The sequence below is a fragment of the Condylostylus longicornis genome, unplaced genomic scaffold (assembly GCF_029603195.1).
Source record: "Condylostylus longicornis isolate FDR11 unplaced genomic scaffold, ASM2960319v2 ptg000009l, whole genome shotgun sequence".
NCBI lineage: Eukaryota > Metazoa > Arthropoda > Insecta > Diptera > Dolichopodidae > Condylostylus > Condylostylus longicornis.
In genome coordinates, this window is record NW_026577978.1 from 2,602,436 (window position 1) to 2,623,691 (window position 21,256).

Genomic DNA, 21,256 nt, shown 5'->3' on the forward strand with positions numbered 1-21,256 from the left:
CTTTTAATTTTTAATAATTTACTATTTATACATATGTATATATGTACACAGAGTGATGCCGCATCGAATTTCATGACTCACGATCTTTTATACATCATTCGTTTCAATTGAAATTCTTTTACCCAGTTTCCTTAAACATATAAAAAGATAGAAGGTATTCATATACCTATGAGTTTCATGGTCGCAATAATATAATCAATATAAAGAAAATTTTCATTAAAACTTTATGTTTAATAATACTGTAAGTATTATTATACAATAACGGTATTATAGTTAGATTTTAAACTATAAATAAAAGTGTTATAATGTTAAATTATTGTAAGAAAATTTAATACTTTTAAATATATTTATATACTTATAAAATTGAAATCAAATTCTTTTAAAACAAATTGATTGAAAAAATCTGATATATAGTAATTTGATATATATGTAATTTAATATGCTATTAATAATTATAAATATTTTAAGCTCATTTTACTTAAATATGCTAAATGTGATCATGATTATCGATGCGAAAATATTAAGAGTAAGGCTATAAAGAAGAGCACTACAACAATTTTAAATAATTATGAAAATATTAAGTTTTATTTTTTTTTTGAAAATATTAATATAAAACTTAAAATTTTTAAACAAATAATTAAATTTTCAATATTTAGTAAAATTTGTGTATATATTATATATACCATTTGTAATCAAATATTTCCAATATTTCAATAGTATACCAATTTGTTTTATATTTTTATTGAAAATATTAATTAATGAAAATATTCTATTAAAAAAACTTAAAGCTTATAAATATTCCAATATTAATTTAAGTATTTTTAAAAATATTTCTGATGCTACTAAGCTAATAACCTATAATATTACTTATAAGGTTAACATTGAAAATATTAATAAATAAAGTTTTAAAATTGGAACTGATACAATACAACATATTACACTGTATAACATTTATATGTGTTTTCAAGTAATATCACCTGCACTTGTTATGTTCATGGCAATAGCACAATATTTAATACTCTATACATAATATACATCTGAATAGTCGAGTATATATATTAATTATGTATAAATATTTATAACACTTATATTATAGTTTTTTTATTATTATTATACATTAACATTTTTATTCCGATTTCAATTAATTTTGTTATTGAAATGTACAATATATATATTAATGAAGGAAATATTAATTTTTTTTTGTTAATTTAACATAATAAATTTATGTATATAAAGAATGTAAGAATTTGTTTGACGTCAAAATTTACCTTAACTTTAACTCATTCATTACATTTTTATTATAATATGTTATACGTATCATGAATACAAAAACGAATATAAAATGATAGTAAAAGAAAAAATGTAATATCGTATTATAAGTATAGGTAATATAGAATATTGAAATTTTAATGTAATAAATATTAAAATAAATTAAAATATTTACTCGGGGGAAATGTGAAATATTGCATAAATTTTTGAAAGGAAATTATGTTTTAACATTTCTAACAGATTTTCAATAGAAAAATTGAAAGAAAAAACTGAGTAATAACACTTTTAAATTATAATAAATTTCAAATAAGTTTTGTATAACACTTTCAAATGATTGATAAACTCTAATTTAATTTGTATAATACTATTGAATTTCAAATATTAACTCAAATAGAATTTTGATAAACACTTTCAAAAATGTAAATAAAAAAATTTTAATTTAATTTGTATAAGACTTAATAATAAAATTAATATAATTTATATAAAACTTTAAAATTATAATATAATAATTAACTGTTGTATCTTTTGTACAAGATTTTAATTAAATTCTAATAAAATTATCTAAAATTTCCTTTGTATAACAGTTTTAAGTTATAATATAAATGCCTAATTAAGTATGTATAACACTTTTCAATAAAAATATAACAAAATCTATAACATTGCATTTACGAATTAGTGATATTTAAATACATTTTCTCGATGTATGATTCATACAACTTTCATACCTTTAATTCAAATCTTTTTTAATTATGCTAATTAACTCATTAATATATCAATCATTTCTTTACAATTGTAATTATCTGTATAATTATACAAAAAAATCTAAATTTTATTTTGACACACCTACATGCTTTATAGCGTAATAAATGATTATTACACGTGATTAAATTGAATTATTGAATACCAATCATTATAACAATTTTTATTTTACTATTCTTATTCAATTATAATTATTATACCATTAACTAAAGGTATAACAATATAAGACAACAAAAAAAAATAAATGAAAAATATATAAATATTATGAGAATAAAATATAGCTACAAAGTAAAAAACACATATATTTTTAAGTGCTAGCAAACTTAAAAAATATTATAGATTGAATTTTAAATTTTAATAAGAAATCAAAAATAAAAACAATATTAGAACTAGTTAGTATTTCGAAGTACTAATTAATTTTCAAATAAATTATAAAAGCAAAAATAAAAAAAAAATAAATAAATAAATAAATAAAAAACAAAATGAATTACAAAATAAAAAAATAATAAAGATAAAAGAAAAAAATCCTCCATTGACGTCAATCCAACACTCATTTGGTATCCAAAGTTTTGCTGTTCCCCATTTTTATTTTTCTTATACTTAAGTATTAATCTCTTTAAATTCGAATGTATATGTATATATGTACCTGCCTGATTTCTTGTTTTTGTTTTCTTTTAAAGCATAATATGGTTATTTAACCTCAAAAGTAAAAATATTTCACAGTCTTCTAGAAAAGGAGTTAATGTTAACTGAAAATAATTTTATTTTCTTTTTAAGTTAATTAAGTTTTTTTTCTTGAAATTTTTATATTTTTTTTTGTATTTCATTTCATTAAATTTCCAGACAAAATAATAATAAAAATTCTCTAGACAATAGTAAATTTAAACCGTTAATTATATTGTTATACAAATAAAATATATTCATATGATATTAATTTTAAAAAAGAGTTATATTAATAACCTTTAAAACTTAATTATTAATATAAATTATTAATAAATTAATGTATAAAAAAGCGATTCAGTGTAAAGGGAAATAACATCATATGGGAAAATCATTTAACTATCTTATATAATAAATAATATATAATTATAAATAAATAAGAATACTTTAAATCGGACAGGGTGAAAATTACTGCATGTCAGTCGTACTTATCTATAATTAAAAATTTCATAATTAATATAAATTCCATTAAAAAAGAAACCGATTGATTAAACTAAAAGAAAGTGATTGAAAAAATAACTATAATTTAAATTAATAAATAAATGAAATTAAAATAAGAAAATTCGTGATAAAAAGAGGTTTTGTATAATAGTTGGCATAACAGTAAAAAAATTTTAAAAATGAATTTAACCAAAAAAAAAAGAAATTAAATATTGTTTTTTATAATATATAACAGTCAGTTAAATAAGTAAATAGTGATCTTGATTTAATTTATGTTATAATAAAACTGTTATATGATAATTGTATTTAGTACTTAAATGAAAAGAGCAGATTATGATTATAATTATAATATTGAATTTACTCTCAACAATATATCGAGTGTATAACAGTTATACAACTTAGTATAACAAATTGAAAACTGTTATACATGCAGTTTTTTCTTTAAATTTATTTAAAGTTTCTAATTTTATTTGAAATATATGTTTTCATTTTTAATAAACGGTAATAAATAAATTTGAAGCAATCATCGGCCTTTTAAAAGACCTATAGTGTTGTTAAAAGACCTATAGTAAAAGACTTATTCTACTAAAATATTGATTAATAATTAGTAAAAAAGCAAATTTATCCTAATATATATCTAATTTTTTTGAACTTTTATTTGGGAAGTCAATTGTCAAATATCTGATAATAATCTAAATGTATATATATAACAGTCTTAATTACACCATCTATGAAAAAATGTTGTTTATAAATAAATTCGACATATTATAACAAATAATTTTGCTTTGTTCTTTAAATAATTTATATTGCAACAGCTATAAATGTTTTTAGTATTTTTTAAAATTTACGTATATAAATCGCTGAATCTTCTTAAGTAAATAGTAAATAAATAAATGTTATACAAACAAAAACATTTTTATCCTTAATTAGTTTCATTCAGTTAATTTTATTTAATGTTTTTTGTTTTTTTGAATTTCTTAAAATTTTATAACTTATTGATCTGCAAATATAATATATAAAACTAAGTACATACTGTATTGTGCTATTGAACTATTGAAGAGAAACTTTATGTATATACACGTGTTATTCAATTTTCAAAATAGCACAGTATAAAAGAAAAATATTTAGGCTTTTCTAATTCATATTCAAGTATTTTACATTCATGTACATAAAATATTTCATATACGTTAAGCATTCGTATATATGTACTCGTATATATTAAATGTATGCCATTTGAAATATTGTAAAAAAATTTTGTTTAATGAATGGAAAATTCCACAAACAAAATATTTAGTTTACATACCTTTAAAAAATTTAAAAAAAAAAAATTTAAATATTTCTTAATTTGAATAAACTTGTCTCGTCAATATTTAATTTTTTATTTTTTTTTTTATTCAATTTTTATTTCATTTTCAAATAAGATAATTTGAAAAACAAAAATGTAAGTTAAATATTTCAGGTAAAAATTCAACTTTAACTCACCTTACCGACTCATACATGTACAAATACGTATATAGATGTGCATATAATTGTGTTATACTTGAATTTGTTATACAGTTTGTTGAAGGTTATTATCTTACTATCTTAATATTTTCATGTACATATATTTGCCTACGTATAACGCAATTATTCTGTTTATGTACGTACATAGACATTTTTGTAAATAAGATTTTCTGTTATCAGTTATATTTAACATTAAAAGTTCATAAAATGCGTATATATTATAACATTCATATTCTTGTATAAATTACAATTTTTAAAATATCAATATTTTAATGGCAGTGTTATAAAGAATTCTCGTTTAGAATGAAATTTTTTATGAAAAACAAAAATATTAGCACGTATATAAACATATATTTCTTTGTACGCAATTTAAAATTAATTTTTTTTTGTTTTTAATTTCATTAGAACTCATAAAATTCTATTTTTAATATTCTAATTTTTGGGTATTGTATGTACATACGTCCAATATCAAATTTTGTTCTTAAAAATTATATTACGAATTTAAATTTATTTATTACGTATATTTATATAAAATAAATTATAAATGGTAAAATAACTGATATCTCGTACTCTGATTTTAACTTACGTTCTTATGAAAATCATACTAAAATATACAAACGATTTATCTTTTATAATATAATCGTAATACTCGCTGATCATTAACATATTTCAAAAAAATTTTATTCATAATATTGATTTTTTTTTTTTGCTTGTCTTAAGTTTATAATTTTAAAATTTAATTATTTTCTAAACGAGTTCTTTGACGTCAATGAATGAAACCTTTTGCAAAAAAACAAAAAAAAAAAAAAACAAAAAAGGAAAAATTGAAAAAAAAAGAAAAGAATAAGAAACAAAAATTTAATCAAAGAAAATTTGTGTAGTTTTTTTTTTACCGTTTTTATGAATTCAAAATTTTAAAGTGTTATACTTTCAAAAATATTTGTAAGTGTTGTAATACGTATGAGTTTTTGTAAGATAGACTAAATATATGGTTAACTATAGCAAAATTTTTACTATTAGAACCGTAAAATATGCAATAGTCATATACTCGAAACACAACTAATAACCTGACTTATAGCTAATAAAACGATTAATTCTGATATACATATGTAAATATGTAATATGTAATAAAAAAATTCTTAATACAACATAAAAAAAATTCTTAAACAAAAAAATTTAAATAAATTTACCATGCAATTCTATTTTTCTAGTCTAGAGTTAATTAATTAATTTATTATAGTTAAAATGTACAAATGAATTTTTCATTCCTAAAGTATGCATTTAAACAATTATTTGACAAATTAACTACAATTATAATAAATTTCGTTATAAATTTTTAAAACTATATAATATAACAAATATGATTTTCATAAATTATTTCCGCTTGAGCGGAAAAGTCTTAAATCAAAATTTCGGTCGGTTTCCTCACAGTTCCGACCTCCTTTTCTCAGTTTCTTTCCTAAACTTTTCCCAGATAAATAAAAATTCCAATTCGTGTAAGAAGAGTATTAAATCGAATCTTTATTAAAATATCCTTAAAAATTCAATTTTTTCTGTTCATCACTATTATGACTCACAAAATGATTGTATAATTTTGTAAATGTTAAATATTTTGTTTATACATCTTATTTACTTATACTTAATGTACGTATCTTTGTCTTTTATTTTATACGAACTGTTTAAACCAAATTCTTCTCTAACTTATACCTTTGTTGAGCTAAAATAATATTTTCAGAATTAACTTTAAGTATAATATTTTTACGCATCATTAACAGAAAGTACAAACTCTTCAAAAACAAATTCAATGAAAATGCTTGAACACTTTGAAGAACAAGAACAAGATCATGTGGGTACTATGAATGTATGGTATATGAAAATTTTGGGTATACAATACTTATGCATTATGTTGAAATGAAGTTAATCGTATAATTTAAATTGTATATTTTTTTTATTTGAAATTCTTTTTTCTTTTGATTATATTTTGATCATTTTTAAGCGATTTTATGCGTATAAACAAAAAAATTTTCAAAAAAAAATATTTATTACAGACATCTCTCTTTAATAATCTAAATTTAGGTATAATCGAATGAAAGAAATCGCAATTGACTGACTACAATTCATTAACATTCAATAATTTTGTAAATATTTTTTTCCCTTCTCCGAGTTTTTTTTATTTTTAATTTATGTTGTAAATTCTCTTTAAAAGTGTGTCTGTGCTGATTCGAAAAATGAAATTATTTACAAACAACTTTTACTCACGTATTTGAATTTCTTTCCGGCATATAAAAAGAAAAATATAATTATCCTGTTCTAATTTTCTTACTACATGCTTTCGGGTTAAATTAATTAATTTTTCAAATAAAAATCGTAGAAAATGAAATAATAATAAACAAATTTTAATATATAGAGGAAAATTTAATTTATAATCCAAATTTTTAATCTATCTAAACAGGTAATATGCGAAAAATTTTAAAAAATTTTTTAATTTTATATGAAATATTATTTAGCTTGATTAATTTAGCAATATTCTTTAACTCTAAAATTAAATTTGAATTATAATAAATTGAGGAATTTTATTACTCGTAACAACTAGTTGATAATTGGATTATAACCTTAAAAATTTATGATTGTTAAAAGTGTTATAAATTTTACTTCAAATTAAAATTTCAAATTCTCGCACACAAATTAATTTTATTTCATTAATATAAAAATTTTAAACCACGTTTCTGTCAAAATAACCATTTAATAAAACATGACAATTTGACATCAGCCGATATTTAATACAAAAGCTGAATAAAAAGCTGAAAAATATTCAGTATTCGCTATGAGTAATAAAAATATAAGTTCAAGTATAGTAATTAAATATATTTAATACAAATACATATACTTATACATATAGATGTATGTACATAAAAATTTCTAATGAAAATACAATGAGTGTTAATTATGAATCATGTAATAAGTACCATAATAATTCAATATCAAATCCAAAAAAATTTCTATATACATATATAACACATAGCTTTAAATAGAATTTTATTATAAAATCCATATAATATTATTTAAATATAGATATAGATAATTGAATTAATCATTCCGACTTTTTTTTTTTTTACAATGAACTTTATTACAGAAATTTTAAAACCATAATGTTTAATTTTATATTTATAAGAAAATCAATTTCCTTAATTAGATATCTATTTCAGATTATTATTAGTATTTAAATTATGAGTAAATTTCTTTTAGTATATCTACGTAAATTTATTAATATAGTTATTTATATAGTATAGTGTATAGGGCAGTAAGGTTTACGGTTGTTTTCATAATTAATTATGATTTTAAATTTTGAAAATAATAATAAAATGAGTTGAGTAAATTAATATCAAAAATATGAAAAAGAAAATTTTGATTTATTACAATTATTAAAATACAAAAAAAATAAATACCTATATGTGAATAAAATTTAAAATTATATTATAAAAGCAATAATTGTTAAAGATATTAAGTGTTTTATAAAATTAGTGCTGTTAAATATTTAAAGTTATGTTTACAATTTCTGATTATATTAAAAGAGATTTATAATTAAATTAATAATGATGCGGAGATAAGCTGTCTTCTATTAAATTCTAATAAAATATTAAATTATTAAATATTATATTAAATTTCTAATAAAATATAACAAGTAAATTAAACAAGAAATAAATAAAAATATGGGTACCTTCTTAAATACAGCCCTAATGTCAAATTTGAATTACAATAACGTCAAAGAGAGTATTGCTTAATAAGTCAATTTGACGTTAGATCTACATTTTGGTAGACGCCTTATTACAACTAAAATAATTATCAAGAAATAATATTTTTTGATTAAAATAGAAATTTAATATTCATTTAAAGCAAAAAATGAATGCTTTCAAAATTTTCAATTACAATATTTTAATTTTACAAAAAAAAAAAAACAAGAATTTATATTCAAAAATTTTTATTCCATTTTTTTTTATCATTTCAGAACTATAATAATTCAAATAATGAAAATAATGTTATTAGTAATAATAATATTGCTGAATATAATAGAGAATTTATGCCACAACAATTACATAATAAAATGTCATTATTAAAATTTTTTGCAATTGTAAGTATTTTTTTTTTTTTTTTATTAATTATTATTATTTTACATACATTTAATTTTAATATTAAAAATTTATACAAACATATACATACTCCCATACATACATATATATAACAGAATTCGAAATTATTATATGTATTTATTTTTTCTTAATAATAATTTATTTGTAATGCTATTCATTTATGATTATGACATTAATAATTACTGATTAAATTTAGATTACAATTTCTATGATTACAATTAGATTATTGCCACCTGTTCAATTCAAATATTTTAATTATTAGAGTAGTTTTTAAATACTTTATGAGTAAGGGGGGGTACATTATAAATTTCAAAAGTAAAAAATTGGTACAATAAATTTACAATTGCAAATTTTCAAATAACAAAATTATTTGTATACTTAAGTAATTTTGATTGTATTGTAATTTTATATATTGCGCATATGCTAAAGTCTCTGACTTTAAAATTATAGCATAATCTACGATTTGTTATTGCAAATGAATTCAGCTAATGACTTATTATTGCTGAATTATGTATCAGAAAGTCTTGTTATTAATTTTAATAACTAGCCACTTAATATACTTTAAAGAAATTACAATTTCAATTAAGTTAAATGTAGGCCATTTTTTATAATAAATTCTGAAAATCTTAATTATTTTTTAAACATAATAAAATTTTAATAACAATGACATTACATTAGTTATTATTATACATTTACAAAATTAATTTTTCATTCATAAAAATATTGAATTTGGAGCATTCAAAAAATGAATATTTAATGAAATTTTAAAATAGAACCTTATACTCTTCATTAAATATCATTTACTGCCCTATATTCTATATTATATTTTTTTTTGCCCTGTATTATTCTTCTTCTTAACTCAAAAATAAATCATTTATTCATCCAATTATGTCAAATCATATTGTATGTATGGTATAAAAATATTCACCTTAAAAAGAAATAAAAGAATTTTAATAAAAAACTATGAAAGAACCACCACTCAAAAACAAACTCTTCCTTTCGACGGTACGCACTTTGTATACAATTTAGTATTTACACAATGTAAAATCAAAGAAAAGTTCTGAATTCAAGATAAAAATTAGGTTACATCCCCTATTACAAAATTTTGTGAATATTTCAATTATTATGACATTAAATATTTGCATTATTTTACATTATATTGGAAATGTCAAAAAAAAATTTTTTTCGATTTTTACTTTTAAATTTTCGGTGATGACAAAATTGGGCTATTTTCTGTTGAATTACCAAAAGTAGCTCATATTATTTTTTACAACAATTACAATATTTATGCATGTTTGATTTTATGATTTTTTTCGGCCAATTACTATTCAATAGCAATGTGCTCCTTTGTTATAGAAAACGTGTCATATTTTTTACTTTTGTAAATTCCAAATGTTTACATTAGTACGAGTGTTTGTTTATCTGAAAAAAAAATAAATTCATTTTTTAACTCTTATTAAAAATTCTGTTTACATACATTACTTTTTAAGGTTGCAAAAAAAATAAAAGGTTATGTGCACACACCATAAATTGAAATTTGCAACGCAAAAATTTTACAAAATACAAAAATTTTAGATTACAAATACAAAAATTGTAAAATTTACAATTGAATTCATTGTTATTTGTTTTCTTTGCTTCTATAGTTTGCGTTCTAATCAGACGCGCAGTACTTGCTTTTCTGTAATTTCTCATTCATTTGAATTAATGTGATGTGATGATATTTTTTCAAATATTTTCTTAGTAATAAATTCATATACGACTCCTAATTCATATGTATACATAAGTGTGCGATTAATACTAGCGGTCACCTAATAACAAAAAGATTATAAATGGTGATTAAAGTAGCGATAAGATTCGCAACAATAAAAATTAGCGCTTATATAGTCATAAAATGAAGCTTGTTTCCATTAAATCGATTTCATTTTTAAATATTTCTTACGATTAATTCGAAAATTAAAGATTGCAATTTTCTAAATTCCTAATTTTCAATTCGAGCAAATTTTTCAACAATACATTTTTAAAAGGTCTGCAAAAAAAATGGCATTCGGTATATGCACTGAAAATATTATATTAAAAAATCGTGTGATTTTTTTTTTCTGCTGATTTCTGCTTTTAAAAAATTAATTGGGTTACTGACATTTTTATATGTAAAAAATTTAATTATTTAGCATTTATTCTATCTGGTTTTTGCAAAAATAATTCATTCACAATAAACACTGAATTTAACACTGAATTTGTTTTTTAGAGCAGTCACTTACCTTACTTATATTATTTTAATGATATGATAAAATTTAATTGAAATAATTGAGAGTATGCTATTATTAAAGTAAATAAACTATGGAAAAAGTTAATCTCAATGGGGTATAACATTAACAGTTTTTATTTATTATTAACTAATAATGATTATATGCATTATATAGAATCATTATGAAGTAATTCTATAATTAATTATTTTTTTTTATATTAACACAATATTTAATAATATAATGGATTGCCGCTAGAGTTTTCTTCCAATTTCTTACTCGTAATTGTTACCATAACCATTACCATAATTATTGTCATGATTATTACCATAATATTATATAACTTCTTAATTTGGGGAATCCTTTCAAATTGTACATGCCGCCGAAATCTTAATTATCTCTCGCCATAAGACTATTCAAAATGTAGTAAAAAAAATTTATTACGGCTTATATTATAACTATGTATTTATTTTAGAAAATTATTTATACGAACACGATTTAAATATACCCAAAATATTTAACTCCAATTATTATAATTTTTAAGTTCGGGTATTAAAATTTAAGTCGTAATCGCTTCTCATTCAATATCACGTGATATTTTTTGCCTTGAATTTTACGATCTTCTTATTTAATGTTCTATACCATGTATAGTTTACATTTTTATAACTGATATTATTTAGATAAGGTTATAGATGTGATATTTAATTTAATTCTAATCAAACCGGTTATTTTTATAATTTTTATTTGTTCTCTATTGTTTTCTATGGTTTTTTTATATATGTACATACTACATACATATGTACATTTATGTGAATATTTTAATATAAAAGTATTACATTCGCATATACTTATAAGTATATATTATTAATGTTTATGACAGTGATAAGAAAAACTACCTATATTATTTACAGTAATTTAACAAATACAATTAAATGCTATATATGTATGTATATGTATGCATATATGGGAAAAATAATATCATAGATTATAAATATAATAGATTATAAAAGTACACATGTACCCAAAGTTTATGAAAAATGAAAGTAAAAGTTAAAAAAAAAAAAAGAAATGTTAAGGGGAAGATAATATAAGGGTAATTTATAGAGGCAATAGAACATATTTTGATTAGCATAGTAAAATTTCCTTATATTAGGCACATATGTACTTTATATATAGAAAATTCTTAACTATCTGCTAAAGTTATAGCACTAGTATTGTTAATAAGAAGAAATCTTCATTTTTAACTTTGAATTCTTTTCATTTAATATTTTCCGTACTTAACTTAAATACATAATAAGTAAGCCCTTCATAATGATCTCATCGCCACGATCATAACCTTATATATGCTATTGTGTATAGTACCCATTTATACTTAAAAACGCCATACATGCACATTAATATAAAAGTATAAAACGTCCGGAAAAAATTAAAATATTAAATTTCGACATCTGCTTGTCTGCTTTTCAATGTTTATTTTTAATTTTTTTTTTTTTTAATTTTATTAATTTTACACTTTACTTAAAATTAGCATTGAAAAATTCTGTTATATTTTTTTTTACACTTCATAAAATTTAAATATATGAAATTTTTATTTACAAAGATAATTAAATATTTTATGACTATTTTCAATAATCTATATTTTGCTGTCTGTAATAATAATATAAATAGCAGAGAAAGATTATCCAAACATTTTTAGACTGAAAGAGAGAGTTTCTTATATGAGAAATGAAAATGCCATGCAAAATGGTATATTATAAACAAAACAATTGAGTTTACACCACGCGTTATTCCCAAACTGTCAATAGTATAACAGTTTTATTGCAATGTTGAAATCACGGAATTATATTAATATTAAATTCAGCAATTACATTTTATTAGCTGAATTTTTTTAAGCACCGTAAAATTGACAATTATCTCCAGTAATTATAAAACAAGAGCAAATTACATAAAATATAAACGTCATACGAGTAATAATAGGTGAAATTAAATATCCAAAATTGAGATTATTTTACAGAATTCAGCTCAATATTTGATACGCTGAATGCGGAATATAGGTATGCTAAATTGAATTTTTGATTTTAACCATACTTTTATAATAAGGACACTTTCTGCGTATTTCAAATTTTTAAAATAAAATATAACAGTTTAATTTTTGTTTAGAATAATTAATTTAAATTATATTTTAATAATAAACATATTTTGTATATTTGTTATACAAATTTGTATAAATATTTTACATTTTAGGGTCAAAAATTTCATTAATGCATTTTACAAAATGTATAACAATTATATAGCATTCCCAAATTTAAATGATAATTTAGAGTATATATAAATAATTAATAAAACTAATTAATAATGTAAAATCAAATATTCAAAAGCTCTTCTTAAAAGTCATTCTCCTCCTGAATTCATTTTGTTATATTTTCTCTTTATACTTTGCCATAAATTTTTAATTTAAATATATAAAAAAAAAAGTAATGTTTACATAACGTGATCTTTAAATTATTATACTTACTCAAGTTTCCTATATAAGGTCTTATACCTACTTATATACGTACTTGGTATTTAAAAAGAAAAAAAACAAATGTATGTATAACAGAAATTATTTGCAGTGTTGTCACGTGTTTTAACACACAGAATATGTTTTATCATTATTTTATCTAAGAAAAAAAAAACTATAAATGTACTTATATTTTAATTATAAGTTGGCATAATATTTATACAACAATTTCACATGTGATATTAATAAATAATAATTTTTATAACAATTTAATTCAAACTTTTTTTTTAAAGAGCATATGGACATGACATTAAAAATATTAAATATACATTTTTTTTTTGACGTACAAAACCATTCATAAGTGTGTGGTAGTTTAATGTCGTTGTACGAAATTATTATACTTAGGTATACACAGATTGTATAACAGTTAAGTAATTAATTAACTGAATTATTTTTTGATTATAATCATATTTTATAAACAATAAATTTAATTCAATATTATTTTTAAAATATTTAAATTAAACAAAAAAATACCTACGTCAATTTTCAATTTGTAAATAAAAAAATATAAAATTCTAAATAAGGAAAATGTTTTTGTTTACGATTTTTAAGATTCACTCCTTAATATTTAAATTATAAAACAAGTTATTTTTGATTTAATTAAATTCGGAAAAAGTTGCAAAAGCCTTATTTGATATCAATTAATATATTACACTTTTACATTGCTATATGCACCTATATACTAAAATGTAATGCTGAAATATGTAAATTAAATCTGAAAAATGTAAACAATAATAATAATTGTAAACAATGTGCTTTATTATTTTAAAAAATAAAATTTTTTAATAAAAAGCACGTAAATTTTTTGAAATTACAATTTATAATAGACAAATCATTAATAAGTGTGCGTACTGCCAGTATAAAAAATATTTCTGAGGAGTGTCAAGATTTCTATTTTTATTTAAAAACAAATCAATTGATTAATAAGATTTTAAATAGGATTTAAATAATAATAATAACAGGCAGATTGAAAATATTTGCTTTGATAATAAACAAAATTAAAGTAAAAAGTAAATTATTTAACTCAAAAAATTCATTTAAAGTAGAAGGTTTTTGAAAAATTGTAAAAACTCCTTGAGTTTTACATATTGCAGTAAAATGGTTTTTATGTCAGATTCAGCTTTCGCATATAAATTGCTGAATAGACCATAAAAGCAATATCTTAAGAATACAGGAACTAGAACAGAGGGATTTTTTTTAGAGTCTGGATTGATTTTTGATCATGAATTTGCTCTTCAAATTGATAATTACCTTATTAATTTACTTCAAAATTGCAATATTATTTATATATAATTATAAATCAACAAAAATAATCTCGTAAACTGAATTTGCAGCTATACTAATTAAAATTTTTGAAATGCTCTTGAAATTTTGCAATAGCACAAATTTTATAACTTATCATGAAATAGAATAGTCCTTTTTTCATAAAATTGAATTTTATTATGAAATATAACAGTTCAAAGTCAAGAATAATTTTGTTTTAGATAGAATAATTATAAAATTTAATTTATTTAACTTACTGTTTTAACTCATCTTTATTTACCCATATGATTTAATTTATTATAATATTTTATAACTGTATTATTATATATAAGAGTATATAAGTAATAAACTGTTATATTAAAAATAAAAGTAAACATATTTAAATAAAAAACGAAAAATTGTTTTAAAACTTTTTCTTATACATTGTCTATGTCAATATTTCTGTATACATAAACTTAAAAAAAAAACTTGAAATAAATTAAAAATATAAATTATTTACACAAAAACTTAATAAATATTTTAGTTATACAAAAATACAAAGAAACTGAAAAATATCATAGGACTTTTTTTCTTTTGACAAGTTTGTGGCTCTTAAAATGTCATTTTGTTTTCTCTTCCCAAGTTTTTATAGGTGTTAATTTAAAAAAGAAGGTTTTCATTTTTAATTATAAAAATTTCTTATTTATTTTTATAATTTTTTAAAATATTTTTTACACATTTATATATTTACTTATATTGTTTACAAGTGTAATAATTTTAAATGTTTTTTTTTTTAATTTATTAAAAAAAAACTATTGAAAATTATAAAATAAATATTATTTAAAATAATATTCGCTAATAGTTAGAATAAATTTTAATTAATTTTTTTGTACATTTCATATTTGTTTTAATGCACATGTGAATTTAGTTCAAACATAAACTGAAAACTTAGTAATAAGCACGAGGTACATAAGAGAAGATTACACATGAGGTACACAATATTGAATTCAATTAAGTAATAATTTACCTAATCATTTAATTTACTATTTAAAAAATATTACTTAATTTTTATCTAATTAATTGAGAATTGTATAATATTTAAAAAAAAAACTAGGAAATTTCATTTATACAATATAGTTGTATGTATGTGGAAAAAATTCTTGTATATTTTTAGTTAAAATCATCGGACTTGCCCTAAGAAATTGAATTTGAAAGTTTAATTTAATTTTGTATGATAAAAAAAACTTGAAATTTTTTTTCTCGCAGAACTTTCAAACTTATTAATATACAAAGACCAATTATCTACAATTCTAGTTTATAACACTATTTTAAGAAACAACAAATTCAACTTACACTATTTTTGTTTGTAACTACAAAATTTAGAATAGAGTTAACAATATTTTCTTATTAAATTTTATTTATTCCTCCAGATGGCTTCAAATATTATTGTGTCAGAATAAACGTCAAATCTTCAATATTACGATTTCCATACAAAACCGGTTTCTATATTTTGTAACTGCTGTCTTAAACTCAAATGTAGTTTAAAGCTTTACTATATACATACCTTCTAAACATATATTAATTCATAATTTTAGAATAACTTTGAATCTACACAATATTCTAAGCATTTCATTAAACAATATCATGTACACATAATAGCAACATGAATCATTTTAGTACAAGGTTAACAAAATATTGTGCAGCTATTATAGAGTGTAACTAAATATTATTGTTCCATATTGTTTAACTTCTCATGGTTGATATACTTTTACATACATTCATACATACATTTATGAATTACCATTCTTAATACTTCTATTATTTAATTTGCAATAAAAAACACAAAGCGTAAAACAAATATTTTTTTGTTTTCAAAATTAAATTAGTGCAAAAATTTAAAATTGCATAAATAAAAAAATTATAAAATAAGTAAATAAATAAAATTAAATTTTTTTTTTTATTTTATTTACCTACATGGTTACTGTACCCTCATTAAAATTTTTTTTATTTCATATTGTTATTCTCGAGTTTTCTTTCATATTTTTCTATTATAAGTGGGTTTTCAAAATTAAAAATGAATTCATAATAACGACAATAGAATAAAAATTATTGTACTTTGACAAAAGTACTATATGTAAACAAAGATTAAAGTGAGACAACGAAACTTAAAATAATTGAAAATTTTTAAATTTAAATCTTTGATAATTATTTTTAAAGTAATAGAAAAAATATTTAATTAATTAATTATATACAACAAGATCACCATTTAAGATAAAAAATATTTTTAAAAAATTCATTCAAAAAACCATAAAGAAGAAGAATGCAATAGAGCATAATTTTATACGCATTTGATCTTATTCACAATAGATTCTAATTATTATTCTTTTAAATAAATATTTATGCATTTTCCAATTAAATTTTATATTTATAGTACTTGATAAATTTCTTGAAAAATAACCTAGTTTTTCTTATATTTATGTGCTTATAAAACAAATCCATTCACAATATTAAAATTTTTTAAAATTAATTCAATTATAAAAAATTTAATCTAATTGTAAATTTGCCTTTTAAATGAAATTAATCCGGTAGAATTATTATAAATACATATATAGGAGAAAAAAAATATGCATTATTTTTCTTAGTTTTAATTATTACTATTTACAAATTTTATAATTAAAAATCTTAAAATAGAAAATATTAGGGAAAATAAAATGAAAATGATATTATTATGCAGAAATAATAACCATATTTGTTTAGTAAATTAGATGGGCCTCCCGAATAATAGACACTTAAACCATTTTGGGCTCGTTATAGTACTTAAACCGGCTACCATTATGAAGTCTATCCGTTTTACATCTTGTTAATTTTGAAGACAATTAAATCAGCAAAAACAAAGCTATATTTATTTAGTATATCTTCTTAATTCGAAATTGCAATATATTTAGGTATTTAAATGCAAAATTCAGCTTATAAATTATATAGTGGCTGAATTGAGTAATAATATCGTATTTTTACAATTTTGAAAAATTCTCAATATAAATCAGAAACTACTTATAAATTCCGTAATTAAATTGGTTTCTTATATGAAACAAATTTTTATTTACTAGTTTTATTCTATAATTAGTAAAATTACAACACCAAAGACAGTTACGTAGGCGAAAACACATTGACCATTTAATTAAGAGGAAATTAAATACAAATTCTAAAATATTATTGAAAGGAAATGATTACATTTATACCATAATAAAATTATTTAACACTTGCAGGAAGTTATATAAATAAATATCTGTTAAGCCATTAACATTATATTATACCATTAAAATCCGTATTATACCAGTAAAACATGTAAAATCCATTACACTGTGTTTTAATATCAATATTAAATTAAAAAATATATACATATATATCTTAAAAATATAAAAATAAAAATACAATAATCATTATTTTATTTTTAAACATTTCAAAATTAATAATATTTTACATTATTCATAATTATATATCCTGACTTAAGAATTGCAATAATTCAGTATTAATATACAATTCAGCTTATAAATTGTAATTGCTGAATTGTGTAGCAATTTATTTTTTAAGCATTACTGCAATTTTAAACTCATGGATAGCTACAATTTTAATACAATACAAATGTTAAGTAATTACCAATAATTTAATATTCAATAATGATGGCTTTCTACTCCTCCTACATATACTCTTGATTTTTTATTTCTATTTTGTATACCCAATGTTTTTCATATGTATATAAAAGTTCTAAAAGGTATACTTGCATTATTTTATTATTTTTATAACAATTTCCTTATTATTATAATTTATTAAATATTTCTTTTTAAAAAAAAAATTAAAACTCAGATGCATAAGTTGATTAATAAATCTCATAATATAATAATAGTGAAAAGGCAATAACAGTGTATTTATAAATGTTAATAAAATATGTTTATTGTTATCTTATATATTTTCAGTGGGTGTGTATTTTAATATATATACATATATATACTTAATTATAACCATATTTTAAAACATCACAAAATACCATATTTCTTATTATAGAAAATGGAAATATATGCGATATATTGAAATTAAGAAAATAACCTTACATACATAATGTTTTGTTAAATTTAATTTTTATAAATATAATAAAAAAAGCTCATATTATTATAGTTGTAGTTGTTGACAAGTTGAACTTCTCGAATATTTTTATATGAATGTCATCATAAAAAAAAAAAAATAAATGTATTAAATTTTTTTTAATCATCATCATTTTTATTATTTGAAAATATAAAATTTTACTCAAAATTTTATTGATTTTTTTTTTATTTTCAGAATGCTTTAGATTTAAGTGCCCCAGCATCACCTGTATTATTACAACATGGTAATAATAATAAACCGAATGGTTGGGTTCAATTATCAGGACATCCGGAAAGGTAAATTTATATACATTTATAAATACATAAATATATAAATTTAAAATACATATTTTTTATTTTTTAGTTTATGAAAATTTTTTTGGTGTTTAATTTCAAATACATAATGCAATAAATATATTTGATGTTAATGTGAACGAATTGTCAATATTTATGTCATTATTTTAACTATCAAGAGAGAGAGAGAGAGAGAGAGAGAAAATATTGAATTAAAACTCAATTTTCAATTAGATTTCATATTGTTTTCAAATTAAGATTAGCAATTTCCTTTCATTTTTTGTGAAAATTTTTGAAATATTTTACTAAAAAGTAGAATTAAAATAAAACTTGTAGATTTTAAGTGAAACTAAAATTTCAAATATAATAGTAAGTGGACAAAGGGGTTAACTTACATTTGCATCTTGACACTTTTTTTTCATCATTAGCAAATTGTAAAAATATTAATTTTTTTTTGTTACTTAACTCTTATGTACACTGTCAATATTATCTTTTATTAAGTTTCTAGCTATAAAAGTAATCACAGTTGAAAATATTTGGAGTTTAATAATGTATGAAAAGCTCAATTTAATCCCTTCAATTTAATCCCTTTGTCTGTCCACTTACCTCTTCAATTGTTTATTTTTCAAAATTAAACAATTTTTAAAGATTCATATTGTATTAAATTACATTTTCTAATTACAAAAGTATTTGGTGTGTATTTTGAAAAACAAATGTATAAGTGTTACCGTTATGCGATAATTCACATTTAAATATTTTTCAATCTGCCTATTCTAATTTTGTGTATAGCGCTATCGGTTTGAAATATGGGAAACCAATAATCTATTGATAAAACAATTATACTAAAATTAATTACTAGCTGTACAGATAGCTACAAAATGCTAAAATAAAATTGAATAATTACAATTTAATTTAAAAAATCTAACACAATGTTATTTATTTAATTAGTTGTTTATTACTCACTTAAAATTGTAACAAAAGTTAGTTTTTTTTTTATTCTTATGCTTAAAATACTCACTTCTTTTTTCAAATAATCATTTATAATTTATTTACTTAAATCAATTGATGTGTTGAAATTATGTATATATATAGTTATACATACTTATACCTACTCATTATCCATTATGGAAAATTACTGTTTATAAATATATGAAAAAAAAATAAAATAAATTTTTATCGTATATTCTATTATTAATTTATAAACAACATTTTATTTTTTTTTTTATCAAAATATGGTATTAATTATTGTTAAAAAGAAAACCATATTCTATGTACATATGACATGTACTCATGTATATGTACTCATAATAAAAAGAAGTAGGTAAATATTATGTGTATGTACTTTATTTTTGATAAAAATAAATTCTATCATTCCAAATAAATATTCTAGGTTATTGAAATTAAAAGAAAATATTATTTTTTTTTTTTATCAGAGGCATAACATTGTACTATTATATTCACATAAGGTTTTAGTACTATTACAAAAATGTAAAATATAAATTTTCAGTACTTTTGTGTTGTCAAAGTTTCTTTTTAAATTTTCTATATTTAAAAAATTTTTTATTCATATTGCATAATTAAATCTGGATTTAATAGAAAATAAACTACTTATTATTAGAGCTAAAAAAATTTTAACTAAAATTAAGACAAGGAAATTATTAAGGATAATAGCAATGACAATTAATAAAGTATGTACTGAATATGATACTGCAGTACTTTGTTATTTCAGTACTACTTAAATTTCGTTATTAAAAGCAAGTTAACAGCGCATGTAGTTTATAAAATTTATTAAAAAAATATTATTAAACATCTTAAAGGAAAAAAATTTAATTCAAGAACAATTTAAAATATTTTCAAAAATTTTTTAATTCAATTAAAATTTAAAATCACAAAATCTTTCAAATAAGGTTATAAATCATGTCCTCTACTCCATATATC

At 19.7% G+C, this 21,256-nt stretch overlaps 1 protein-coding gene across 2 annotated transcripts in view; it reads left to right on the forward strand.

The window, feature by feature from the left end:
• LOC129618596 (inositol-trisphosphate 3-kinase homolog) overlaps positions 1 to 21,256 on the forward strand; it is a 39,798-nt gene that overhangs the window by 16,469 nt on the left and 2,073 nt on the right. The window contains exons 2-3 of one of the 2 annotated variants that reach the window (XM_055533438.1): positions 8,699 to 8,821; positions 19,221 to 19,321. In XM_055533438.1, coding sequence (XP_055389413.1) covers positions 8,699 to 8,821; positions 19,221 to 19,321 — 224 coding nt within the window. The remainder of the gene's footprint in view (positions 1 to 8,698; positions 8,822 to 19,220; positions 19,322 to 21,256) is intronic. The other variant, XM_055533439.1, reaches the window with a different exon arrangement.